This window comes from Seriola aureovittata, chromosome 16 (genome assembly GCF_021018895.1).
Source record: "Seriola aureovittata isolate HTS-2021-v1 ecotype China chromosome 16, ASM2101889v1, whole genome shotgun sequence".
NCBI classification, from domain to species: Eukaryota; Metazoa; Chordata; class Actinopteri; order Carangiformes; family Carangidae; genus Seriola; species Seriola aureovittata.
In genome coordinates, this window is record NC_079379.1 from 16,912,578 (window position 1) to 16,924,941 (window position 12,364).

Below are 12,364 nucleotides of genomic sequence, written 5' to 3' on the forward strand. Positions count from 1 at the left end.
GGGGTGGGGTGGAGGGAGACGGCTGGAACGGGATATGAAGAGAGAGAGTATGTGGGAGGAGAAGACAGGATCTGCTGAAATGATCTTTTTCAAATTTGTCTCATCTGACAGTGTTTCCCTGTACACTCAAGGAATGAGCAGAAACATGATGATTCCCTGCCTAATTAATAGTGTTACTTTTGGAGGAAGACTTGATATTTAATCTGAGCTGATGTTTTTTTAATAGAGGTATTCAATGGGAGGTGTCAACACGGGGCTCTGGCCAAATAAAGTGCCTAAAAATAAAGGATGGAACAAAAAAAAAAAAAAACATGCACATAATTGATGAACATTTGCATCACACAGTGGATTTTTTTACCATGTCAACCTAAATCACAGTTATGTGTGTGTGTGTGTGTGTGTGTGTGTGTGTGTGTGTGTGTGTGTGTGTGTGTGTGTGTGTAACTCTAGACCTGAGGGAGGGCTCTCCCCACTCACCCAGCAAAAAGAAGAGTTACAGAGGAGTCACCCGTGACAGCATCAGCTCTACAGAGGGAGAGGTTTGTATCAAAACACACACACATCTGCACATTTTTTCTTTTATTCAGTGAAGCTTTGATATACAACAGACTTCCTGCCTAACAACATCTGTTCAAATGTCAGCCAGATGTGATTTGGATTCATGTGATTTTTCTAATAAAACAAGCTCCATTATTCTCATTAGACTACACTTACTTTTAATATGCCCTTAATTTCACCACGGGGTGTCTAATTACTGTGTGTGTGTCCATCAGTGTGTTTGTGTGTCTTTAACCCCTGTCCATTCCACTTTATTCCTTCAATGGATTAATTGCTGTGTGTTGCTCCGCGGCACTAATTGAGTCTGTGGCGCTGTCACAACTTATTGTCTCTCCCAGTGTGATAATAACAGCCACAGTCTTTTTCTGGACGAAAGGCTCTCGTCTGGCTAATGCTGTCCCTTAACTCAGCTCGAGCAGGAATGAGTTCGGATTGGATAAACAGCTCGAGAATCGGATGAGAATTGGCAGGAACACAGAAACGGGGCAGTGTGAGGCTTCCAGGGGAAAAGAGGGCAAGGAATTAGAAATGGTGAAAGTATGTCAAGTGACTTCTTTCAGATTAGTCTGCAGTACTGGCTGCTCAGATCAGTTTTCCTTTGATTGCACTTTATTCTTTTTTGTGGGACCACTTCTGAGCCTTTGCTTTCTTGTCTTTTAATTTTTAATTTTAATTATTTTTCTCTGCCTTTCCTCTCTTACATTTCTCTCTCATCTCACTTTCCTTTCTGGCCTCCCTTCTCCTCTTCCACTGACTTCCATCTTTTTTTCCCACTTTTTTTTTTTATTGTTTACATCTGTCTTCAGGTATCAGAGGGACATCGAAGTCCAGCCCACAGTTGCTCTGGTTCGATCCGTAGCGTGGCTTCTTGTGATGGAGGAGCTGTGGTGCTCACGGCTCCCGGCAGTGCAGAAGGCTCCCCCAGACGAACACTGCACCCACCGTCCACCACAGGAGTCCTCCAGGATGGTTAGTACACCTGGACCCTCATTATGAATTTTCAAATGGTCACTTAATGCATCTGTAACTATATATAATATCCATCTGTATCTATCACATGACTCTCATTATCATATTCCTTTTCTGATATTTATTTATGTATGCCCATTAATTGAAGTAGGAGTAATCTCATTGTTGGGTGTTTGTGATCACAGGTTCTCAGACCCCTGCAATGTGGAGCCCTTCTCACAGCCTGGAAGAGCACAGACAAGCTCTGGACCCTGGGTAAGACAACAAACGGAGCGCCATATTATCTTTTTGAGCACATCAATCCATCATACATTGTTGAGGGAATTGTAGTAGGAAGAAGCTGATAGATGATCATCAGGCACAAGGCCAAATAGGATTTAAGAGATTTTGAAATGATTTCAAGTGTTTTCTCTACATATTATCTGTGCAAACACAGTATGAGAGAAGGTTGGAGCCATATAATCCATGGGAGGTGCTTTGTTTTAAAAGGCTGATGCTAAGTGTGGTACCAGTGATGAGAAAATAAAACTGAAGGCGATGGGAGGCATACTTACATACCATGTTAAGTACATGAATACTGAGTAACTAGTCTGAAATTTATTTAGCAATGCATTAGTTGTTATTAAATGTCTGTGGTTAGCAAAGGACATAAAAGACTGAACACTATTCCATTACAATCAAAGCCTGCTTCACATATTTTACTTTTTACTTTTTACTTTTCATTCAGGTCCTCCCTCAGGAAAACCAAAGTGAAGGACACAGATCCCAGAGCCTCACCTGGAAACAGGTAAATAATGATTGTGTCGGAGTCACAGTGCTGTTTTCCTTTTGCTTGTCTGGCTCCAGCGAATGAACACTAAACTGTAGGACAGTGTTCTAGAGCAGATTTTCTGATGTACCTGTTCCTCCATGATTGCTGATTCAGGAGCTGTTTATCAAAGTGTGGTACAGTAATCGTCTATCACCGACCTCTGTTGCATATCTTCCTCCCTCCGTTTCTCTCTCTGTCTCTCTTCCAGTTCCACAGAGCCATCAGCTGAGGACAGTCCAGAGAAACTCAAGGACAAGGTAAAAGAAGTTTGGTAACTGGTAGACTGAACAAATAATGATTCAATGATAATAATTATAAGTCCGGTCACAGCAGGTATATCCTTATACTTACATACTGTAAGTTTAATGACAGGTTTTCCTGTGGTACACCCTTTAGTTTTGATATATTGTGTTATTTCTGTTGAACAGACCTCCCTCCCATGGCCCCACTTCTTCTCCTATTCATATTACTTGGTATTGTATTCTTTTGTGTTTTGTTCAATTATACCTCAATCCACTGAAATGGGTATGCGTTGCTACTCTAAGAGGTAAACAGGGTTTAGTAGCAAAGGGAATTGTAGTGGCATAAGCACAGAAATGCGTAATTGCATTATTAATTGCAAGAAAATCAATGAGTAGACTGACATGATCCTAAATATCTTTTATAATCTTAGCTGTGTCCAAAGCCACACTGCAAAAAATTTCCATTTTAGTAATCATGTGATCTGTTTTATATTATAGTATTAAATTCCTTTTTTTTTTTTTTTTTTGAAAAATCTGTTCCTGAGTGTCCCCAGTGCAGCTTGTTTCATAAGGCATGTTGAATCAGTTAAATGTCATACTAATTCAATAAGATTAAAGCTGTTAACATGGGCGTTTGTTGCAGGGTAGGAACTTGCATGAACTGTTATATTATTGCTATAATCCTGTGTAATATCAGATGTGGTTACTTTAGGATTAAGAAGGAGATTATTTTTGATCCTGCACCAATCTAGTCCTTTTTTTTTTCTCTCCGTGGACTTGTTCTCAGTTTAAGATGAGCGCACATCAGAAGATAAATCAATGCACAATTTATGCCCTTTAATAGTTATGTGGGGCATTAAAGTAAAGATTCAACAAAGGAAGCTGAATCTGAAGCTGAAGACACGCAGCCATATTTTTCTACAGAGCAAGTGTTGCACATGCTTCTTTCCTCCTGATAGTCTGTATTTCTAAGCAGCAGCTTGTCTCTTGCTGTTTGAGCACAGGTCTTGGATCTTAATGTAATTCCCTGAATGTCCACACTATCTCACACTCACAAGGACAAAGAGAGAGAGAGAGAGAGAGAGAGAGAGAGACAGATTTTTGGAATTGGAAAGCATCCAGCTACATCATTCCTCACCACTAATCACATTTACAGTTTGTGCTGTAATGGAACAGCTGAAAAATGAGCGATGTGCACAGCCCTGTCCTCTTGCAGTCTATCAAACAGCTTAAATATATTAGTCTACTGTAGTTTCTATTGACTTTCAAATGTTAAGATGAGGCACATCAGTCATTCTGGTATGTGCTGAGAGGGAAAAGCCCTTCAATTTCTCGATTAATTCGCTCCTCATCTAATCCGTCTGTTTAAGAAATAGATTTAATAACTCCTGCTTGATTAAATTTACAGCATCAACATACTAATGCAGCGTCATGTCGCTTTTAATCAATAACACTTCACAGAAACATCAATGAGAGAAAAGTGCTCCAACTAATCAACTAAATTCAGCCTCAGAGCCAGTTGGGTTTCACCACGAGTCTTAGAAGTGTGTTTTTGATTTTTTTTTTTTTTTTTAGGCACCCACTTTGAATGATGATCTGAGCGCCAGCAGCAGCAGCTCAGTGGAGATCAGCGGTCTGCTGAGTGAAGCCAAGATGTCAGGACGCTCACACACCCTGGTGCTTTCCTCAGACGAGGTCCATGTACAATCTTACAGTATCAACATACAGATACAGAATCAACATGAGATTGATTTAGTTGAACCACATCAAAAGTACAAACCCTAAACAAAAGCTTTCATAGTGATTACTTAGGAAAAGTAATTTGTCAGTTCACATAGAAATATAGACCCCAGCTTTGTAAAGATGTAGGCACCTTATTAGTATTTTAGTAAATTTACATGTAAATACAAACAAGAACATCTGAAAAACAAAGACATTTGCTCTTACATTGCATCTGTTTTTTCATATGAAGTTAAAAAAAATATTAGTCTTTATTATTTGTGTCGCTGCCCCCATTTATCATTTTTATAGATAACTCTGACAGAAAAAAAACATCCTCTATTCTCTACAGGGAGGGAGCTGCTTCTCTCATATCCTTCTTGCAGATAACAAACAAGCTAAAATCAGTGCACCGGTTTAGGCTCATTGTATTCAAATGTTGTTTTCGGCTGCTGGAAGCCATTTTGTTGCTGCTCTGTTAACAACCCAGTCATTTTCTGTTGTTTTCTATGCCGCCACATTCAGAGTCTGGATATGATAGATGATGAGGTGAGACTGAGGCTGCAAGCCTACAGGGGACATGTGTTTTACTGAAAGTGTGTCTTGTGGTGTATGTGTGTGTTGAGTATAAGCCATGTGTTCATATTTCATTCCCACACAATTCATAGTTTCGTTTCTTTTTTTTTTGCATGTCCCAAATAATTAATGTTTCTTATTCTTATTTCCACTTTATACATTTTTTATGGTCAAGTCATTATTCACTCTTTTCTGTAGAAGATATACTTTCAGTGCAGTGATGTATGTTAGAATTGGAGATTTGTGCATCTCATCTGGGGCTTTCTTTTTGTTATATTTTTTCAGATCCTAGATGAGGGACAGTTTTCGAAGCAGTATCAGTGGCAGAACCGCACCATTACAGAGTGGACCTCCCAGCAAGTGGCCCACTGGCTCATGGGCCTCAACTTAGAACACCATATCCCAGAATTCACTGCCAAAAACATAGATGGAGAACAGCTGCTACAGCTGGGTAGCACTGAGCTAAAGGTAGGTTAAAACCTCATGTTTTTATACATATATTGTGTATATATTGTAGTCACATACAGATAAGTTAGAGCCTGCAGATATAGATATAGTATATTGGTATTAGTATACATTCTGGTTGATAATTTTGTTATCATGAATTCGTAGATTTAAAATCTGATATTGTGACAGCCCTAGTTGGATTGTTTCAAAAATGTTTGTTTATGTTATGTGTTAATGTAAAAATAATTGAATCTTCAGATATATTGTAACAGAATTTTTTAAAATCTAGCATCCCTCAAGTTATAATATTATCTAAACAGATAAATAGACCAAGGAAGCAGGATACTTATGCACATTCTTTTGTTTCAGGCCCTTGGAGTCACTTCTTCGCAGGACCGTGCCCTGATTAAGAAAAAGATCAAAGACCTTAAAGTTCTGATGGAGAAGGCCAAGAGGAACCGTGAGAAGGTGGAGAAACAGCGCGAGAAGATACGGAAAAGAGAGCTGGAGCAGCAGCAGAAAGAGGCGCGCAAAGAAGGCGCAGCAGAGTGAAGCGAATCGTTAGATCACCTCCTGCTTTACTGTAGCACCACAAAAAGTAGCATCGAGGAACAGAACGTCAGTAGGCCCCGCAAATGAACCCTGAGGGACGCCTACTCAGTAGTTCAGTAGTTCTCAGTGGTGGAGCTCCACCCCAAACTGTCAGAGATTGTTGAGTGACTTTTTCACCAAGCAAATTAAACCAAAATGAGCAGTTGGATAATAGGATGCTGCCCCTTCATTTGCCTAGTTTTACACCTATCCTGTGTTTTAGCCACTTAATAATTTACTAAGTTCTATTTATTTTGCTGTTTATAGCTTGTAAATTGGGTTTATTTATTCATATTCAGAGTAAGTCTGTGCTATACTCATTTCATCCTCATCCCATATCATCCTCAGAGCCATCTGCAGTATCCATCACAACACCTTTAGACACAATGACCATGTACATATACAATGATAAATACAGATACAAATATCTCTGATGTGCCATTTTGATAGATTTATGTGTATACTGTTCAGATACATTGATCAGTGGAATCTCTATTGCTTTGAAGCACATACAGGTCAGGCAGTACTCATCTCCCACCACTGGGTGTCCCCATGCTGCTTATTTTCACTACTGACCAAGACAACACTGGAACTGTCCAATAGGAACTGAACTGGGAACCAAGTTTCACAGAGAGAAACAAACTCTCTCAGCATTTGCAAGAACACTGGAAGTGCAAGCACTGTAAATTTAACCTCTGCACTGGCTCGTCCAGTGCTCCGTGCAGTATACATGTAACATTACTAAAGCAGTTCTCAAAGTATGAATAACAAGGACATGCTGTGCTCATTGGACTGGTTCTAATGGAGACTTCAGGTACAATGTAATCATGAAATTTGTAACTTACCTAACCCGTACCATAAAAACAAACAAACAAAACAATATGATGAAAAGAAACTTCCTGCTTATATGCATAATGTTGCTTTGACTCTGCTTGTAACCTGCTTTTGACCTCTTTTTATATTGTCTCGATAACAAAGTAATACCCCGCCGCTGCCTTTAGAAATTCTAGAGTAGTAGAATTTTTCTGATCTCTACCCGCTTCTGTGAGTGTTGAAACACATACAGTAGACTAAACTGAGTCATCCATTCCTGATTGTCATTTTATTTTTTCAGAAGAAGTCAAGCTCACCATGCAAATTACTCTGGAATATTCTTAATAATATTTAGGAATGCTGCCATATACGTGGTTCGTCTCTGTGATCGAGGACAGATGCAGGAGGTGCAGAAATTGTCTTAAAGATTACCTGATACTACTGATGTTACACTGGAAATTGCACCTGATAGATGAAATATAGTTTTAATTTTCTTATGAAACTGGTTCAGTAAGATTTAAAAAAACATTTGATTTACTTGTTAGATGAAAACTATACCTTTTAAACTGATTTTGACTTATGTACTTTATGCAGTTTTTGTTTTAGGATTATGAAGCTCTATGAGAGACATGTTCCCTGTGTTACTTCTTTATCATTCCCAGGAATCATTGCGTAGGTTTACAATAAATATACAGACACCAGTTTCACCGTGATAGAAAAGAAGGCAGCTTTAGTAATACTCCCTCTTGTCTTAAGGGCCCTGCCTGGTGTACTGGTAACAGGTTAAGAACAGGAGGAACAGTTGGGGTTACAGATCCCGCCATGCAATGCAACAGTAAGACTGATCTGTTAATGTTATTATTTATTTATTTCTGTATTTAACGAAGAAACTGTCTATTGTTTATGATAACTTATACAAAATAAGAGTATTATTAACACCTAATAATGATTTATCCAGAATTGTATGATTACTTCCTTTTGCCAAAACATCATGAAAACTGTTAATTAAAAATGATTTAAAGATTTAAATGGTTGTTATCAAATGAAGGAAGGTTTGGACATGCAAAGCAAAAAGGAAACACAGTAATACTCCCCCATTGTGCTTGTGGTTTTCCTCTAATACAACCATAGTGCTGCTCCAGTGTTACTCCAATAAACTGCTCATGATGTATTCTTATGAAATATTTTGTAACACTTGAACCTTTCTGTGAATACCCCCCACCCCACCCCACCCCACCCCACCCCGTTAAGTCAGTCAGCAGACTGCACTCTTTTGACTCTTTTGTATGTATAGTAAAAACACTGAGAGCAATATGCTGTAAGAATCCTAAAAAAGCCTTGTTTTCTATTGTGTCAGTGTGTGTACACAGTTTGTCGGAGGGCTGAGGTGGCTACAAGGTCAGACCTGAGCCGAAATGTGAGTCCAGATCTTTTCTATGTGCTTGAGTGAGCTTGCCTGGCATGATGACAACCAACGTATGGATGAGACCCTGGTGCTCTTGCGACGTTTTGGGTCATATCTGGAAGGGTTTGTCTTTCATGTATGTAGAGAGCAAAAAGATAATCACCAACTGCTAGCCGTGCTTTCACTCTTTTAAAAAGCTGTGCTTATTCTCCTCCTCCTTTATTTGTCATTACCTTGCTCTCTTTTTTCGCATTCTGAAAAGTTTGAAAGGGCAGCTACCTGTCACACTGAATAAAATGTGCAGTCACTGTCCAGAGCTTGTTTTCGTTTCTTCTGTTTTTCATCTTGTGTATGAATTCCCCTACATAGTTGTATAAGCCAGAGACAGAATCTGTATCCCATACAGCCCAACAAAATTCATATTATGACCGGTAAGTAGGGTGCACTTTAAAAGAATGGACCAGTTCCAGTCACATTAAGATATGAGAATAGAATAATAGAGGAGTAGTAAACATTTGCCATGCCCCTGCCATTTTCACATGGCCTGCTATTTTCACCATGTGACTATCCACTGCATGATGCCTCTTTCTCAGTGAACATCGCAGCAGACTGGCTGAATTTGAGTCAGCTGCAGCCAGTTGTAGCTCTCCAGTCCCTCCCTCTCTCCTTTCTATTTATATTCAGCTTAATTTCACTCCAGGACTATTTTCTCCCTCTGACGTCTCCCACCTTGTCACTTGTTGCCCCTCTTCTTCTACTTCATTTCCGTCTTCCTTCCTCATACACTTCCCATGGCTGGGCTTACGGAGGCCTTCCAGTGTGGGTATGCTAAATTACTTCATTATCACAATTTGTGCATTCATTTCCAATCTCCTCCATGCTTTGTGGAGAGCATTAGTGTCTGAGCCGGCTGGTTTGGCATTGCGAGGCCCTTCTGTTAGGGAGTTCATGGAGGAGTTGAGCCCCAGACAACTGGCTGTTAAGCAGCTAAAGCAAAAGTTCCTGGAGGCCCTGCAGGCCAACGATGCCCAGGAAGTCCTGCGGATTCTGCACACCAGCAAACTAGACATTGACACGGTGCTCGAGGTGGAGGACCCGAGTATGGTCCTGGCCTCATACAAACAAGGTAAGTAGGGTGACATAACTGGCCCACATTAGTGATAAAGTTGTTGCTAGTGTATGTTTGTCATACTGTACTCAGAGTTAAGGCTCAGAAGGATAGACATGACACCCCCAGTTAGATTAGTCTCCACAGTAAAAGACATGTTCATGAAAGATTACAGATTTTCAAAAAGCATTAGTTAAGAAAATGCAGTAGATTGTCAACACTTTCTGAATGTTATAGTTAGGGGACGAGTTCTGCAGTGTAGCCACTAGGTGGTGCTAAACCCACATGGATCATATATGACAACAAGCAAGTCTTTAAATTCAAAAGAAAGAATGAGATATAATTCCATTGTACATCAGCATTTTTGACCTTTACTATTACTATTAAACTCTTTTGGTTGTCTTTCAGGTTATTGGCTACCAGGCTACAAACTGGAGAAATCCTGGGCGATGGGTGTTCATGTGTGTGTGATGTACAATGCTATAGAAACAGCACTGGTGCTCCTTCAGGAAGGTGCGGCCATCAACCGGATGCCCAATGGGAAGACCCCACTACATGTGGCCTGCGAGGTCTCCAATGGCGACTGTGTGGCCATGCTTTTGGCTCATGGGGCAAAGATCAACAGCCTGTCGCTGAGCGGGCACACACCACTGCACTACTGTATCACCAAGGAGTCAGTGAACTGTGCCAAGCAGCTCATCTTAAAAGGTCAGGAGGGAAGGATGCAGAGGTGGATGGATGTATGGATGAAAGTGCAAATATAGAATATGTAAGAACCACTAAAATAACTAAACAATCATTACTTTTTCCCATGGAGGAGCAAAAGTCAACATGCCCGGCCAGAACAATGAGGAGGACTCACCGTTACACACAGCAGCCAGATTCGGCGTTCCAGAGCTGGTGGCTCTATATTTGGCCCACGGAGCATCTGTGGATGCAGTGAACTCCCTTCAGGAGACACCTCTGATGACTGCTGCCTTCTGGGCTTTTGACACTAAAGAGCAAGTCTACAACGAAGATCACCATGTTGTCTGTCGTCTCCTGCTGGATCACTACTCAGGTGACAGCCTCTGGATCAGTGACTGTGCACAACTTTTTCCACTCACATTGTCATTGTTGTGCATCATGAAAGCTTTGCACTGTGTTTCCCAAAAACATTTCCTTTCTCTTCCAGATCCCAACCTCCAAGAAGAGGACCATAAAACAGCTCTTCACAAAGCAGCCTGGAACTGTGATCATGTCCTAATGCAGATGCTGCTGGAGGCCGGAGCAGATACGAGAGCCATGGACATCAATGGCTGTGCCCCCATTCAGTATCTCCTCAAAGTGACTGATGTGAGGCCTATGGCCATACCTGAGCTCTGCTATCAGCTGCTGCTCAACCATAACGCAGCGCGGGTCTACCCACCACAGTTCCACAAGGTGGGAACCAATGCTTCCAATGCTGTTATTGAACTGCAGTATCTATGACAAATGAAATGTTGATAGCAGAAGGTCCTTGAAAGATTCTGGTGCTGAATAATGTCTTGTGTGTTATTTTGTGCAGGTGCTGCAGTCTTGCCACGACTATCCCAGAGTAATAGAAATCATGGTCAACTCTTATGAACGTATAAAGCCCACAAAGAAGTGGAGGGATGCCATTCCTGATGACTGCTACAAGGTAGTGCAGGGATGTATTGTACACGGATACTATCTATATACTTGTATTAGTGCAGGGGAGTTGAAAATATAATCACCAGAATTATGCATTCTAATGTGTCTTATAATTGAAAATAGTATAAAATTTCCCAAATTTCTTTTTGCCTCCTCAGCGACATAAAGACTTCTACGATTCAGTGTTTGCTGTTTGCACCAACACTCCTCGCAGCCTCCTTCACCTGACCAGATGTGCCATCAGAGCCAGTCTGGGTGGCTTCTGCCACAGCGGTGTAACACAGCTGCCTCTGCCGTCTCCCATGAAGAAATATTTATTACTGGAGCCTGAGGGGATACTGTACTGATGGAGAGACTGGAGAGACTTTTTTTTGTAGACTTCAATCACCATATGGGATGCTCTAATATGGAGCTTGTCACCTGATGATTTAAACAGAAACATTCATTCCCTGGGGCTTTTGGCTGGAACAGGAGAAATCCATGTTTAGTGTGACAGTGCAGAAGACACAACATGCAAGCTGTCTCCGCAAGTCAGGCATCAGACAACTTACAATTAATCTGTTTTTTTTAAGGTGGTTTAAGGTTGGATATAACAGAGGACAACTTATCACAAACCACAAATCAACTGATCGTTCAACCTTAAATATATAGGAATTTGAGCGACAGGTGAGAAAATGGCAATTCATTGCTGATAATTGCTGTGCTTATTCTGATAATAATTTATGGTGATTGTACAGTGAGGATATTTGCCTGCTTGGTAACATCACCATCAAATTCACAACATGTGTTTTTATAATTTATATCTATCATAATATCACTTTCTCCTGAGACCTTATATGCCTCTTTTAAAGTGGCAGTGACTTTCAGTAAACATCTTTGTCTTCTTTTGCACTCATTTTCCAACTGAGCAGTGTTGACCAACTTGTCTGTCTACTTCAGTGCTGCCTCATATTTCAGAGGATCCAAATCTACCTGGCAACCAGCCTTAATGGTCACTCTCGTGCTCTCATGATACTCCAGACAGAACAAACACTTGACAGAGCACTCCACAACAAGTGCTTGTTTTTCCAGCGGACTGCACATGTAGGCACAAACATGGACCAATATAATTTTCTGAATACCTTTGCCAGAAATATGTAACAAACTATAAAAAAAAACATATACAAGAACATTCTTCGGGAAATATTTGAATCTTTTGTCCTTCAATTCCCCCCACAAAATGTGAAATGTGAATATTTTGTTCAGCTGTTTTCTTCATCCCCAATCATACAGTGCACTGATGGCAAAAATAAAGGGAATGTTATTGTGTGTTTTATTTAAAATATTTCCAAGCTTCCACATTCTTTGAACAATCCCAGTATATTGGGGGGAGTCAGTATCTTATCATACGAAGGAATTAAATGCCTCTTGGATCAATGTCTTACAATACAACAATAAAACAACAGCACAGTTGTTTGTAACTGTACTGTTGG

The 12,364-nt window shown here is 40.4% G+C and overlaps 2 protein-coding genes across 7 annotated transcripts in view; both read left to right on the plus strand.

Moving 5' to 3' along the window:
* ppp1r9a (protein phosphatase 1, regulatory subunit 9A) overlaps window positions 1-8,443 on the plus strand; it is a 52,372-nt gene extending 43,929 nt beyond the window's left edge. For 3 of the 6 annotated variants that reach the window (XM_056399963.1, XM_056399964.1, XM_056399962.1), the window contains exons 12-21: window positions 451-539; window positions 1,365-1,527; window positions 1,713-1,782; window positions 2,255-2,314; window positions 2,547-2,595; window positions 2,767-2,811; window positions 4,156-4,275; window positions 4,825-4,848; window positions 5,161-5,343; window positions 5,692-8,443. In XM_056399963.1, the coding sequence (XP_056255938.1) occupies window positions 451-539; window positions 1,365-1,527; window positions 1,713-1,782; window positions 2,255-2,314; window positions 2,547-2,595; window positions 2,767-2,811; window positions 4,156-4,275; window positions 4,825-4,848; window positions 5,161-5,343; window positions 5,692-5,874 (986 nt within the window). In that variant the 3' untranslated portion in view covers window positions 5,875-8,443. The remainder of the gene's footprint in view (window positions 1-450; window positions 540-1,364; window positions 1,528-1,712; window positions 1,783-2,254; window positions 2,315-2,546; window positions 2,596-2,766; window positions 2,812-4,155; window positions 4,276-4,824; window positions 4,849-5,160; window positions 5,344-5,691) is intronic. The other 3 variants (XM_056399965.1, XM_056399966.1, XM_056399967.1) reach the window with 3 other exon arrangements.
* Window positions 8,444-8,528: 85 nt separating this feature from the next.
* asb4 (ankyrin repeat and SOCS box containing 4) lies at window positions 8,529-12,216 on the plus strand. The gene is made up of 6 exons (XM_056399997.1): window positions 8,529-9,257; window positions 9,648-9,947; window positions 10,057-10,299; window positions 10,414-10,661; window positions 10,786-10,899; window positions 11,051-12,216. The coding sequence occupies exons 1-6, from the start codon at window positions 8,957-8,959 to the stop codon at window positions 11,237-11,239; spliced, it is 1,395 nt and encodes a 464-aa protein (XP_056255972.1). The 5' UTR covers window positions 8,529-8,956; the 3' UTR covers window positions 11,240-12,216.
* Window positions 12,217-12,364: the final 148 nt, after the last annotated feature.